We start from the raw sequence: 14805 nt of genomic DNA, 5'->3' as shown, positions 1-14805 counted from the left end.
TGTGGAGCTCCCTTTCTAGCCTGTAGCCACCATTCTGCAGAAGCCTGATGCTCAGCAGCTGGAACAGGGAAGTCGGCAGCGGTGCAGGCATGCACACGATTCCATGATACACTCTGTGTGAATCGGTGGTGGACAAAAGGATAGATGCATCTTTCTGATGAGACGGGACACAAGGTGAAGGTGTCTTCATTAGGTGTCCAACCACGGCGTTGAAGATTGTCAGTTGTTACTAGATAGTGCTGATTAAACACTAGGCACATAAAAAACTTGCACTTGTTGGATAATCAGCAACTGAACCTTTACTGAGGGCCAAAGGCCAGTACATATACAGGTGTGGCAAAGTGCAGAAAAGCCCCTTATACAATGGGGATGTACACAATGAACTATACACATCTAACACACCTCCCCCCCCCCTCAAACTCATGGTGGATCAACAACACTGAGTTTGGAGAGGGAAAATCCATGCTGCGCTCGAGTCTGTGCCTTCGTGAAGAAGTCAGCCAACTGTAACTCGGAGGGCACATAGTGAAGAGCGAGAGTCTGATCCTGCACAGCAGCACGCACAAAGTGGGCATCCACACCGATGTGCTTGGTGAGCTCATGCTTCACCGGGTCACGCGCAATACTGATAGCACCAGTACTGTCGGACAGGAGAGGAGTTGAGGTAGTAGCAGACACACCAAAATCCTCAAGTAACCACCGTAACCAGAGCACCTCAGCCGTCAACATAGCCATGGCTCGCAACTCAGCCTCAGTACTCGAGCGAGAAACTGCAGTCTGCTTCTTTGTCTTCCAGGCAATAAGAGAGCCACCAAGAAAGACACAGTAAGCAGAGAGCGAGTGTCGATCAGAGGGATCACTAGCCCAGGTAGCATCAGAGTAGGCCTGGAGCTCAAGAGAGCTGGAGCAGGGAAAGAAAAGGCCCTGAGAGATCGTTCCACGAAGATATCGTAGAACACGGAGGAGGTGACTATAGTGGACAGAGGTGGGGTCTGAAACAAACTGACTCAGGATGTGGACAGGATAGGAGATGTCAGGACTGTTGGAGTACGTTGCAGAAAACAAAAAAATTTCCTACGTTTCACCAAGAGCAATCTATGGAGTCAACTAGCAGCGAGAGGAGAGTGCATCTACATACCCTTGTAGATCGCGAGCGGAAGCGTTCAAGAGAACGGGGATGATGGAGTCGTACTCGCCGTGATCCAAATCACTGATGACCAAGTGCCGAACGGACGGCACCTCCGCGTTCAACACACGTGCGGTTGGGGAAGACGTCTCCTCCTTCTTGATCCAGCAAGGGAAGGAGAGGTTGATGGAGATCCAGCAGCACGACGGCGTGGTGGTGGATGCAGCAGTAATCGCAGCAGGGCTTCGCCGTGCTTCTGCGAGAGGGAGAGGTGTAGCAGGGGAGAGGGAAGCGCCAAGACTTGGGGTGCGGCTGCCCTCCCTCCCCCCCTTTATATAGACCCCCTAGGGGGGCGCCGGCCCTAGGAGATGGGATCTCCTTGGGGGGGGGGGGGGCGGCGGCCAAGGGGGAGGCTTGCCCCCCAAGGCAAGTGGAGGCGCCCCCCACCCTAGGGTTCCCAACCCTAGGCGCAGGGGGGCCCAAGGGGGGCGCACCAGCCCACTAGGGGCTGGTTCTCCTCCCCACTTCAGCCCACGGGGCCCTCCGGGATTGGTGGCCCCACCCGGTGGACCCCCGGGACCCATCCGGTGGTCCCGGTACAATACCGGTGACTCCGAATCCTTCCCGATGGTCGAAAATGCACTTCCTATATATGATTCTTCACCTCCGGACCATTCCGGAACTCCTCATGACGTCCGGGATCTCATCCGGGAATCCGAACAACTTTCGGGTTGCTGCATACTAATATCTCTACAACCCTAGCGTCACCGAACCTTAAGTGTGTAGACCCTGCGGGTTCGGGAGACACGCAGACATGACCGAGACGACTCTCCAGTCAATAACCAACAGCGGGATCTGGATACCCATGTTGGCTCCCACATGCTCCTCGATGATCTCATCAGATGAACCATGATGTCGATGATTCAAGTAATCCCGTATACAATTCCCTTTGTCAATCGGTACGTTACTTGCCCGAGATTCGATCGTCGGTATCCCAATACCTCGTTCAATCCCGTTACCGGCAAGTCAATTTACTCGTACCGTAATGCATGATCCCGTGACCAAATTCTTGGTCACATTGAGCTCATTATGATGATGCATTACTGAGTGGGCCCAGAGATACCTCTCCGTCATACGGAGTGACAAATCCCAGTCTCGATCCGTGTCAACCCAACAGATGCTTTCGGGGATGCCTGTAGTATACCTTTATAGTCACCCAGTTACGTTGTGACGTTTGGCACACCCAAAGCACTCCTACGGCATCCGGTAGTTACACGATCTCATGGTCTAAGGAAATGATACTTAACATTGGAAAAGCTTTAGCAAACGAACTACACGATCTTGTGCTAGGCTTAGGATTGGGTCTTGTCCATCACATCATTCTCCTAATGATGTGATCCCATTATCAATGACATCCAATGCCCATAGTCAGGAAACCATGACTATCTATTGATCAACGAGCTAGTCAACTAGAGGCTCACTAGGGACAGGTTGTGGTCTATGTATTCACACATGTATTACGATTTCCGAATAACACAATTATAGCATGAACAGTAGACAATTATCATGAACAAGGAAATATAATAATAATCCTTTTATTATTGCCTCTAGGGCATATTTCCAACAGTCTCCCACTTGCACTAGAGTCAATAATCTAGTTACATTGTGATGAATCAAACACCCATAGAGTTCTGGTGTTGATCATGTTTTGCCCTAGGGAGAGGTTTAGTCAATGGATCTGCGGCATTCAGATCCATATGTACTTTACAAATATCTATGTCTCCATCTTGAACATTTTCACGAATGGAGTTGAAGCGACGCTTGATGTGCCTGGTCTTCTTGTGAAATCTGGGCTCCTTGGCAAGGGCAATAGCTCCAGTGTTGTCACAGAAGAGAGCGATCGGCCCCGACGCATTGGGTATGACTCCTAGGTCGGTGATGAACTCCTTCATCCAGATTGCTTCATGCGCTGCTTCCGAGGCTGCCATGTATTCCGCTTCACATGTAGATCCCGCCACGACGCTTTGCTTGCAACTGCACCAGCTTACTGCCCCACCATTCAAAATAAACACGTATCCGGTTTGTGACTTGGAGTCATCCAGATCTATGTTTAAGCTAGCGTCGACGTAACCCTTTACGACGAGCTCTTCGTCACCTCCATATACGAGAAACATGTCCTTAGTCCTTTTCAGGTACTTCAGGATATTCTTGACCGCTGTCCAGTGTTCCTGCCGGGATTACTTTGGTACCTTCCTACCAAACTTACGGCAAGGTTTACATCAGGTCTGGTACACAGCATGGCGTACATGATAGACCCTATGGCTGAGGCATAGGGGATGACACTCATCTTTTCTCTATCTTCTGCCATGGTCGGACATTGAGCTGAGCTCAATTTCACACCTTGCAACACAGGCAAGAACCCCTTCTTGGACTGAACCATATTGAACTTCTTCAATATCTTATCAAGGTATGTGCTTTGTGAAAGACCTATGAGGCGTCTTGATCTATCTCTATAGATCTTGATGCCTAATATATAAGCAGCTTCTCCAAGGTCCTTCATTGAAAAACACTTATTCAAATAGGCCTTAATGCTGTCCAAAAGTTCTATATCATTTCCCATCAAGAGTATGTCATCCACATATAATATGATAAATGCTACAGATCTCCCACTCACTTTCTTATAAACGCAGGCTTCTCCATAAGTCTGCATAAACCCAAACGCTTTGATCATTTCATCAAAGCGAATGTTCCAACTCCGAGATGGTTGCACCAGCCCATAAATAGAAGATTGGAGCTTGCATACCTTGTTAGCATTTTGAGGATCGACAAAACCTTCCGGCTGCATCACATACAATTCTTCCTTAAGAAAGCCATTGAGGAATGCCGTTTTGACGTCCATTTGCCATATCTCATAATCATAGTATGCGGCAATTGCTAACAAGATTCGGACGGACTTCAGCTTCGCTACGGGTGAGAAGGTCTCATCGTAGTCAACCCCTTGAACTTGTCGATAACCCTTAGCGACAAGTCGAGCTTTATAGATGGTAACATTACCATCCGCGTCCGTCTTCTTCTTAAAGATCCATTTATTCTCTATCGCTCGCCGATCATCGGGCAAGTCTGTCAAAGTCCATACTTTGTTTTCATACATGGATCCTATCCCGGATTGCATGGCTTCAAGCCATTTGTTGGAATCTAGGCCCGCCATTGCTTCTTCATAGTTCAAAGGTTCACCGTTGTCTAACAACATGATTTCCAGGACAGGGTTGCCGTACCACTCTGGTGTGGAACGTGTCCTTGTGGACCTACGAAGTTCAGTAGCAACTCGATCTGAAGTTTCACGATCATCTTCATTCACCTCCTCTCTAATCGGTGGAGGCACCACAGAAACATTTTCTTGATCTGCGCTACTCTCCGGTTCAAGAGGTAATACTTCATCAAGTTCCACTTTCCTCCCACTTACTTCTTTCGAGAGAAACTCTTTCTCTAGAAAGGACCCGTTCTTGGCAACAAAGATCTTGCCTTCGGATCTGAGGTAGAAGGTATACCCAATGGTTTCCTTAGGGTATCCTATGAAGACGCATTTTTCCGACTTGGGTTCGAGCTTTTCAGGTTGAAGTTTCTTGACATAAGCATCGCATCCCCAAACTTTTAGAAACGACAGCTTAGGTTTCTTCCCAAACCATAATTCATACGGTGTCGTCTCAACGGATTTAGACGGTGCCCTATTTAAAGTGAATGTAGCTGTCTCTAGAGCGTATCCCCAAAATGATAGTGGTAAATCAGTGAGTGACATCATAGATCGCACCATATCCAATAGAGTGCGATTACGACGTTCGGACACACCGTTACGCTGAGGTGTTCCAGGCGGCGTGAGTTGTGAAACGATTCCACGTTTCCTTAAGTGCGTATCAAATTCGTGACTTAAATATTCTCCCCCACGATCTGATCGTAAGAACTTGATTTTTCTGTTACGTTGATTCTCAACCTCACTCTGAAATTCCTTGAACTTTTCAAAGGTCTCAGACTTGTGTTTCATTAAGTAGACATACCCATATCTACTCAAGTCATCAGTGAGAGTGAGAACATAACGATAGCCACCGCGAGCCTCAACACTCATTGGACCGCACACATCAGTATGTACGATTTCCAATAAGTTGGTTGCTCGCTCCATTGTTCCGGAGAACGGAGTCTTGGTCATCTTCCCCATGAGGCATGGTTCGCATGTGTCAAATGATTCGAAATCAAGAGACTCCAAAAGTCCATCTGTATGGAGCTTCTTCATGCGTTTGACACCTATGTGACCAAGGTGGCAGTGCCACAAGTATGTGGGACTATCATTATCAACCTTACATCTTTTGATATTCACACTATGAATATGTGTAACATTACGTTCGAGATTCATTAAGAATAATCCATTCACCAACGGGGCATGACCATAAAACATATCTCTCATATAAATAGAACAACCATTATTCTCGGATTTAAATGAGTAGCCATCTCGCATTAAACGAGATCCAGATACAATGTTCATGCTCAAAGCTGGCACTAAATAACAATTATTGAGGTTTAAAACTAATCCCGTAGGTAAATGTAGAGGTAGCGTGCCGACGGCGATCACATCGACCTTGGAACCATTCCTGACGCGCATCGTCACCTCGTCCTTCGCTAGTCTTCGTTTATTCCGCAGCTCCTGTTTTGAGTTACAAATATGAGCAACCGCACCGGTATCAAATACCTAGGAGCTACTACGTACTGGTAATGTACACATCAATTACATGTATATCACATATACCTTTAGTGTTGCCGGCCTTCTTGTTTGCTAAGTATTTGGGGTAGTTCCGCTTCCAGTGTCCCTTTCCCTTGTAATAAAAACACTCAGTCTCAGGCCTAGGTCCATTCTTTGACTTCTTCCCGGTAGCTGGCTTACCGGGCGTGGCAACTTCCTTGCCGTCCTTCTTGAAGTTCTTCTTCCCCTTGCCTTTCTTGAACTTAGTGGTTTTATTCACCATCAACACTTGATGTTCCTTTTTGATTTCTACCTCTGCTGATTTTAGCATTGAATACACCTCAGGAATGGTCTTTTCCATCCCCTGCATATTGTAGTTCATCACAAAGCTCTTGTAGCTAGGTGGGAGCGACTGAAGGATTCTGTCAATGACCGCCTCGTCCGGGAGGTTAATGTCCAGCTGGGACAAGCGGTTGTGTAACCCAGACATTTTGAGTATGTGCTCACTGACAGAACTATTTTCCTCCATCTTACAACTGTAGAACTTGCCGGAGACTTCATATCTCTCGGGCATGAGCTTGGAAAATCATTTTCAGCTCTTCGAACATCTCATATGCTCCGTGCTTCTCAAAACGCTTTTGGAGCCCTGGTTCTAAGCTGTAAAGCATGCCGCACTGAACGAGGGAGTAATCATCAGCACGCTGCTGCCAAGCATTCATAACGTCTTGGTTCTCTGGGATGGGCGCTTCACCTAGCGGAGCTTCTAGGACATATTGTTTCCTGGCAGCTATGAGGATGATCCTCAGGTTCCGGACCCAGTCCGTATAGTTGCTGCCATCATCTTTCAGCTTGGTTTTCTCTAGGAACGCGTTGAAGTTGAGGTTGACATTAGCGTGGGCCATTTGATCTACAAGACATATTGCAAAGTTTATTTAGACTAAGTTCATGATAATTAAGTTCATCTAATCAAATTATTTAATGAACTCCCACTCAGATTAGACATCCCTCTCGTCATCTAAGTGTTACATGATCTGACTCAACTAGGCTGTGTCCGATCATCATGTGAGACGGACTAGTCATCATCGGTGAACATCTCCATGTTGATCGTATCTTCCATACGACTCATGTTCGACCTTTCGGTCTCTTGTGTTCCGAGGCCATGTCTGTACATGCTAGGCTCGTCAAGTCAACCTAAGTGTATTGCGTGTGTAAATCTGGCTTACACCTGTTGTATGCGAACGTTAGAACCTATCACACCCGATCATCACGTGGTGCTTCGGAACAACGAACTTTCGCAACGGTGCACAGTTAGGGGGAACACTTTCTTGAAATTTATTGTGAGGGATCATCTTATTTACTACCGTCGTTTCTAAGTAAATAAGAAGCATAAACATGATAAACATCACATGCAATCAAATAGTGACATGATATGGCCAATATCATATGGCTCCTTTTGATCTCCATCTTTGGGGCGCCATGATCATCTTCGTCACCGGCATGACACCATGATCTCCATCATCGTGTATTCATGAAGTTGTCACGTCAACTATTACTTCTACTACTATGGCTAACGCTTTAGCAATAAAGTAAAGTAATTACATGACGTTTATGTTGACACGCAGGTCATAAATAAATTAAGACAACTCCTATGGCTCCTGCCGGTTGTCATACTCATCGACATGCAAGTCGTGATTCCAATTACAATAACATGATCATCTCATACATCACATATATCATGCATCACAACTTTTGGCCATATCACATCACAAAGCACTTGCTGCAAAAACAAGTTAGACGCCCTCTAATTGTTGTTGCATGTTTTACGTGGCTGCAATAGGGTTCTAGCAAGAACGTTTTCTTACCTACGTGAAAACCACAACGTGATTTGCCAACTTCTATTTACCCTTCATAAGGACCCTTTTCGTCGAATCCGCTCCAACTAAAGTGGGAGAGACAGACACCCGCTAGCCACCTTGTGCAACTTGTGCATGTCAGTCGATGGAACCTGTCTCACGTAAGCGTACGTGTAAGGTCGGTTCGGGCCGCTTCATCCCACAATACCGCTGAAGCAAAATAAGACTAGTAGTGGCAAGAAGGTTGACAACATCTACGCCCACAAAAAATTTGTGTTCTACTCGTGCAAAGAGAACTACGCATAGAGCTAGCTCATGATGCCACTGTTGGAGAACGTTGCAGAAAACAAAAAAAATTCCTACGTTTCACCAAGATCAATCTATGGAGTCAACTAGCAACGAGAGGAGAGTGCATCTACATACCCTTGTAGATCGCGAGCGGAAGCGTTCAAGAGAACGGGGATGATGGAGTCGTACTCACCGTGATCCAAATCACCGATGACCAAGTGCCGAACGGACGGCACCTCCGCGTTCAACACACGTACGGTTGGGGAAGACGTCTCCTCCTTCTTGATCCAGCAAGGGAAGGAGAGGTTGATGGAGATCCAGCAGCACGATAGTGTGGTGGTGGATGCAGCAGTAATCGTAGCAGGGCTTCGCCGAGCTTCTGTGAGAGGGAGAGGTGTAGCAGGGGAGAGGGAGGCGCCAAAACTTGGGGTGCGACTGCCCTCCCTCCCCCCCTTTATATAGGCCCCCTGGGGGGCGCCGGCCCTAGGAGATGGGATCTCCTTGGGGGGGGCAGGGGGAGGCTTTCCCCCCAAGGCAAGTGGAGCCCCCCCCCCCACCCTAGGGTTCCCAACCCTAGGCGCAGGGGTGGCCCAAGGGGGGGGCGCACCAGCCCACTAGGGCCTGGTTCTCCTCACCACTTTAGCCCACGGGGCCCTCCGGGATGGGTGGCCACACCCGGTGGACCCCCGGGACCCATCCGGTGGTCCCGGTACAATACCGGTGACTCCGAATCCTTCCCGATGGCCGAAACTGCACTTCCTATATATAATTCTTCACCTCCGGACCATTCCGGAACTCCTCGTGACATCCGGGATCTCATCCGGGACTCCGAACAAATTTCGGGTTGCTGCATACTAATATCTCTACAACCCTAGCGTCACCGAACCTTAAGTGTGTAGACCCTACGGGTTCGGGAGACACGCAGACATGACCGAGACGACTCTTCGGTCAATAACCAACAGCGGGATCTGGATACCCATGTTGGCTCCCACATGCTCCTCGATGATCTCATCGGATGAACCACGATGTCGAGGATTCAAGTAACCCCGTATACAATTCCCTTTGTCAATCGGTACGTTACTTGCCTGAGATTCGATCGTCGGTATCCCAATACCTCGTTCAATCCCGTTACCGTCAAGTCACTTTACTCGCCTGAAGCCAGTTCTTGCAAAAGGAAGCCTTTGAAACCTTTGAACATCTTGAAGCCTTCCAAGTTATTCATGGCTTCAGAAACAGCAGCAAGGAAGGGAGGCAGACAGCGACGTGGTGAAACGTCCAAAGATCTGCCTGATGAATTGGCAGAGATGTACAAAACTGATCCTGAAGAAAGCTATGGTCAGCGCAAGACACGAATCCAATGGATTCGAAGATATTGGGCAGAGCAATGGTTCCACTACCGCTTCGTCACTCAGGAATATGCGGAGAAGTGCGCCATCAAGAGACCGTGGGGAGATGTATTATACAAAAATCACGTACCCAAGTCCAGAGACGAAGCCATTGCTCAAGGCTTCTATCCATGCATGGTGAGAGGACCACAACCAGCTGAGGCACATCCGTCATCACTTCTCTGGTGTCGCGATGATAATCTCTTCAAGCGCAACTTTCAGTTTGCACAACAGTCAGCAAAGATAAACAAGAAGAAATTTGGGCTTGACTTCAACCCTGGTCCCTCCTCACCAAGGGCAGATGGCACACGCAACGCCGATCCCAATATCATCGGGCCGTATGCCAATCTTGAAGGCCTCATCACTTGCATCCTAGTCCAAGGGACTGCTGTGAATGACCCTCCAGCAGATACTGAGTCAGATGACGCCCCTGCTGCTCCGAAGCCAAAGCAGAAGAAGCCAAAAGCACCAAAAGCTTCAAAGCCAGCCGCTTCTCCCAAGATCGCAAGAGTGAAGCCTTTAGCAACTGCACCTCCTGAAGCCAGTGTGCAGTCAGAGGGCTTATCACGAGTGTCCAAGCCCCAAGAAGCCAAGAAGCCTCAGCCACACACAGGGAAAGAGCTCACAGCTGCTGACATTCTGCGCTGCGAAGCCATTGATCTCTCAAGCGATGAAGATCTTGGAGATGATGCTCTTGAGCAGCTCATCAAGAGCAAGGAGGAAGCCGAAATCTTCAACAATCTTCCTCTGTTTGATGTCGCCATCATTCACAACTTCATCGATGAATGGTTTGACACACCAGACATAAGCTTCAATGATCTGCAGCTACCCATAGGCCTCAGCGTTGCCTTTCAAGGTGCAATTGCTTCAGAACTTGCAATAGCCCAGCGAATTGTAGAACTGAAGCAGAAAATTGATCATGAAAAGGCTCAGTTCAAGAAGCACGTGGCCAAGCTCAGTGTGCAAGAAGTAAAAAACTTCAAGATCATGTTGCACGAGCTGAAAGAGAACTTCCTGAAAACGCGTGCCAAAGCTCAAGGCTCGCGAGAACGCATGAAGACTTTGGCTGAACGCTGCGTGCAAGCCTACAATGAGGCAGAAAAGCGCAAGGCACTTGGGCGTCCTGGCATTGACCCCAGGATGGCCGCGAAGAAGAAAAAGAAGGCGGCTGTGCCCGAACCTGAAGCGCCAAGGTCAGAACCTGATGCTCCGATTGTCTTCCCAGCTGCAACGACTGGCTCGAAGCCAAAGAGTCGATCAACCGCCTCACAGCACAAGAAGACACGGACTGCAGAGGCTAAAGCTAAGAAGAGAAAACATTCTGAAGCCTCTCCTTCTGAACCCATCATCAAGAAGCGCAAGACCAAGAAATCTCGGGCTGCTCCCACAGAGCCCCTGATAGTTGAACCACTCTGCGTCCGCTATTCTGACGCAGACCGTCAGTTGACAGTGCATGAGCCTGCTTACATAGAGGCTCCGCACGCTGAAGACATTCCAGCAGCCAACCCCAATGCTGCTGAAGACATTGGTCTCCAAGACAATGTGCAAGGTGATGCAGCCCTTCCTCAGCTTGAGACAAGCGAACAGATAAGTATTGGTCGTCCATTGACGCCAATCACACAAAATGCATCATGGGCAGATCGCCCACAGGAGGAAGATGAGCCCCAACCCACTGCAACTCCACCAGCGCCTACATTCCATAGGCTTCGCAAAGGGCCAAGGGCTCAGGCTGCTGAAGACATTCCGGCTGCATCAGCCGAAGAGCAAGAAGAAATACCACAAGCTCCAACTCCCCCGCACCAACAAGAAGCAGTTCTCAAGGAGAACGTGCCTGAAGCTGAAAATGTTGAGGCTGCCACAAACAACGCCGAAGCAAATGTGGAGCCCTCCCCAACAACAGCTTCAGAAGACACCGAAGCTACTGCTCCTGAACATTCTGTGCCTGAGTCTGCTGCCGGACCACAATTCAACTATCATATTGCGCACAGGCCCCAGGTCCAGAAGCCAATCCCACGACTACCAAGGTTCCCAGGTCCTGCATCAGCTCCTGGTTCCTTCAACATCAACTGCTTCAGGGCAGATAACACGTTTTTCGACCGCTCCAAGAACCCTTATTCAAGGGAACGGATTGTATCAGATAGGTTCTGGAGCCATCAACAGCGCAGCTATTATTCATGCATCCTCTACAACCAAAGCCACATCTTTCCTCACAAGCGCCTTGAGGTTGAAGCTGTTGCAGGTCTGCCTGGTTTGGAAGAAGCACTGGATTGCTTCAAGCAAGTGGGTTTGCTGCCATTTATCACTGACGAAGAGCACTGGAATGAAGAGCTTCTGCTCCAGTTCTATGCCACCTTGCATATCAAAGGCTATAACAGAGATCCGAAGACATGGATCCTGGAGTGGATGACAGGAAATATCCATCATGAAGCCAATGCTTTCGATCTAATTGAGCTTACCGGCCTTCCCACTCCTGGCGAATTCTTTGAAGAAGGGTGCAAACTCCATGCTGAAGCAATTGAGAGCATATTTCAGCGTCCTGAGCCAGATATGAGTCAAATGCTCTCAATGATGAAGCCATTTCCTCCAAATGCACCCTATCCAACTAAGTTCTTCGTTGAAGACTTAGAGTACCTGCCCAGAACAATATATCACATCATAAGGCGGACTCTCTGGCCAGTCAAGGGACACTCTCGATATGCAACGATTGATGGTGCAATGAAGACTCTCATCTTCTGCATTCTTCACGGCAAATGCTTCAATACACAGGATCTCTTCATCCGTCAATTTGCAGCGTCTGCTTCAGAACTGTTTGGATTAAAGTTTTATGCTCCTTGGGTTATGAGGCTGATCAAGCTTCACTCTGCAATCTCCTATCAACCCTCAGCCCGCAATCATAGGATATTTTTGCCAGATATGGACACATCTGCTGAAGCAATATATCCAGAGCCGGCCAAGCAACCACTAAGTCTTCAGAATGCAGAACACCAGAGCTTCACTAAAAATATTGAAGGTATTGAAGCTCTCTCCCGAGTGTATCCAATGGCTGGCACCACACGTGCCCCTGCATCAACTGAAGCCACCAACAGCACAGCTGCAAAGAGACCCAAGAAGCGCGCTCGTACACTCAATGACAGAGAGCTTCTTGTGGCTCTTCACCAAAAGCAAGATAGGCATCACGACTGGATCAAGAGGCAGATGAGAAGCATCATGCAAGAAGTCAATCGCATTAGAAATATGGCAACCAAGAATGCATTTGTCACACACGAGACCTGTCGCCGCACTTGGAAGGGCCTCACTATGATGTGCCCTGAAGCTGAACTGCATGAGGATGGCTTCACAGAGCACTTCAAATTTGACTCCACGCCTCCACGAAGAGCGGTGATGCGCAGCACACCATCACTTGAAGAGTCAGAGTTCTCTTCTTCTGCTGCCACCGTGTCTGCCCGGATCATTGAAGAAGAAGACGACGTGACATCATCTCCACCTGCTTCAACGCGCGTCGCATCTGCACCAAGCTCGTCTGCACCGCCGCCAAACAACTCCACCGACCCTGCTGCACCTTGGGAACGAAGTCTGTGAAGGTTTGGGAGTCTACCTTGAAGACTTACCTGAGTGATTGGGCGAGGTCTGTGTGACCTTAGCTCAAGGAGAAAACGGTGAGGACTGGGTGTCTTGGACTAAGTGTCCTTGACTGGGTGTTCGGGACTGTGTGTCCTTTGGTTTAAATACCTAGCCGCTCCAACCAGACGTACAGTTGTCACAGCAACTGGAACTGGTCCAACAAATCATTGTCTTCAACGCATCACTGGTTTCATCTTCACTTCCTTTCACTTACAGTTATTCATTGTGAAGACATTGCATGCTTGCTTTATCTTTTGTCTTCACAACATGAATGTATGATCTGTTTGGCTTCATAACTTCTTCCCACCTGATCCTTATTACACTGAGGCTGTTTGTCATTGCGCTTTCACTCTATTGAATACATGACCATGGCTGGCCTAGTGTAATCTAACTTCCGCTGCATAGTAATAGGCATGATCTTCACTGTTTGTCTTCACAACTCTCACGTTTTGAAGACTTTCATAAAAATCGCCTATTCACCCCCCCTCTAGTCGATATAACGCACTTTCAATTGGTATCAGAGCAAGGTGCTCCCTTGTTCTGTGTGATTCGGTTTAACCACCTGGAGTTTTAGCTATGTCGACTGCAGGGATAATCAAAGTCCGCTGCTTGTCCCGTCTTCGATGGAACTGAATATCCCTACTGGAAGAATAAGATGCGCATGCATCTTGAAGCCATTGACGTCGACCTATGGTATGTCGTCGAAAACGGCGTTCCCAAGGCTGGAGAAGGTGTCACTGCTGCTGATGTCAAGAAGTTCGTTCAACTGGACTCTACTGCCAAGAATATCATTTGTGGTCATCTGACCAAAGGATAGTATGGCCGTGTGAGTGCCTTGAAGACATCCAAACTGGTCTGGGATTGGCTCTCCAAAGTTAATGAAGGCATATCAACCCAGAGAGATCAAAGAATCAGTGTCCTTCGCAATCTCTTCAACCGCTTCAAACGAAATGACAATGAGAATGTCCAGCACACCTTTGATCGGCTCACTGACATCACAAATGAACTTCAAGCCCTCGGCGCTACTGAGATCACCAAACATGAAATCGTCAAGACGCTGCTGAGATCACTTGATAGTTCGTTTGACATTCTGGCCCTGATGATTCAAGAACGTCCTGATTTCAAGACACTCGATCCGTCTGACATACTTGAGAGGCTCAACACACATGAGTTTCAGCTTTCTGAAAAAAGAGATATCTACGGTCCAAACTATGGGCGAACTCGTGCCTTGAAGGCAAAAGCTGTCTCCTCATCTGAAGAAGAATCTGACTGCAGTTCTGATGATCCTGAAGACATTGGAAGAGAACTTGCAATGCTAGTGAAGAAGTTCCAAAAATTCACTAAGAAGAAAGGCTTCAGGAAATCTTCACGATCAAGCTCAAGGAATGATGAAGCTTCTGCTCATGACTACAAGAAGAAAACATGTCACAAGTGCAAGAAAACTGGACACTTCATCTCTGAGTGTCCACAGTGGGACAATGAGAACAGAAGGAAGAAGAAGAGCAAGGAATATGATTCTGACGACAAGAAGATGAAGAAATACTCAAAGTCGTCTTCCAAAACTTCATCAAGGTCTTCATCACACAAGAAGAGCTCATCTGGCAAGGCACGTGCGTTTGTTGGAAAGGAGATGGATTCAGAGGAGGAGTCCGCCTCTGAGGAGGCAGAGGTGGAGTCTGAGGAGGAGTCTGATTCTGGCATTGCGAGTCTGGCTACAACATACGTCGCCAAGTCCATCTTGAATACTGAAGACAATGACTGCATCACCGACACAGACGCAAATGACAAGAACGACTCCACTCC

The 14805-nt window shown here is 48.0% G+C and overlaps 1 protein-coding gene across 1 annotated transcript in view; it reads left to right on the top strand.

Moving 5' to 3' along the window:
• Window positions 1-733: 733 nt before the first annotated feature.
• LOC147956954 (uncharacterized) overlaps window positions 734-14805 on the top strand; it is a 35450-nt gene continuing 21378 nt past the window's right edge. Inside the window, exon 1 of the mRNA XM_087531520.1 lies at window positions 734-796. Within this exon, the coding sequence (XP_087387646.1) occupies window positions 734-796 (63 nt within the window). The remainder of the gene's footprint in view (window positions 797-14805) is intronic.

This window comes from Triticum urartu, chromosome 7A (genome assembly GCF_056163025.1).
Source record: "Triticum urartu cultivar PI428250 chromosome 7A, HENAU_Tu73, whole genome shotgun sequence".
NCBI classification, from domain to species: Eukaryota; Viridiplantae; Streptophyta; class Magnoliopsida; order Poales; family Poaceae; genus Triticum; species Triticum urartu.
This window is presented reverse-complemented; position numbering and strand designations above follow the sequence as displayed.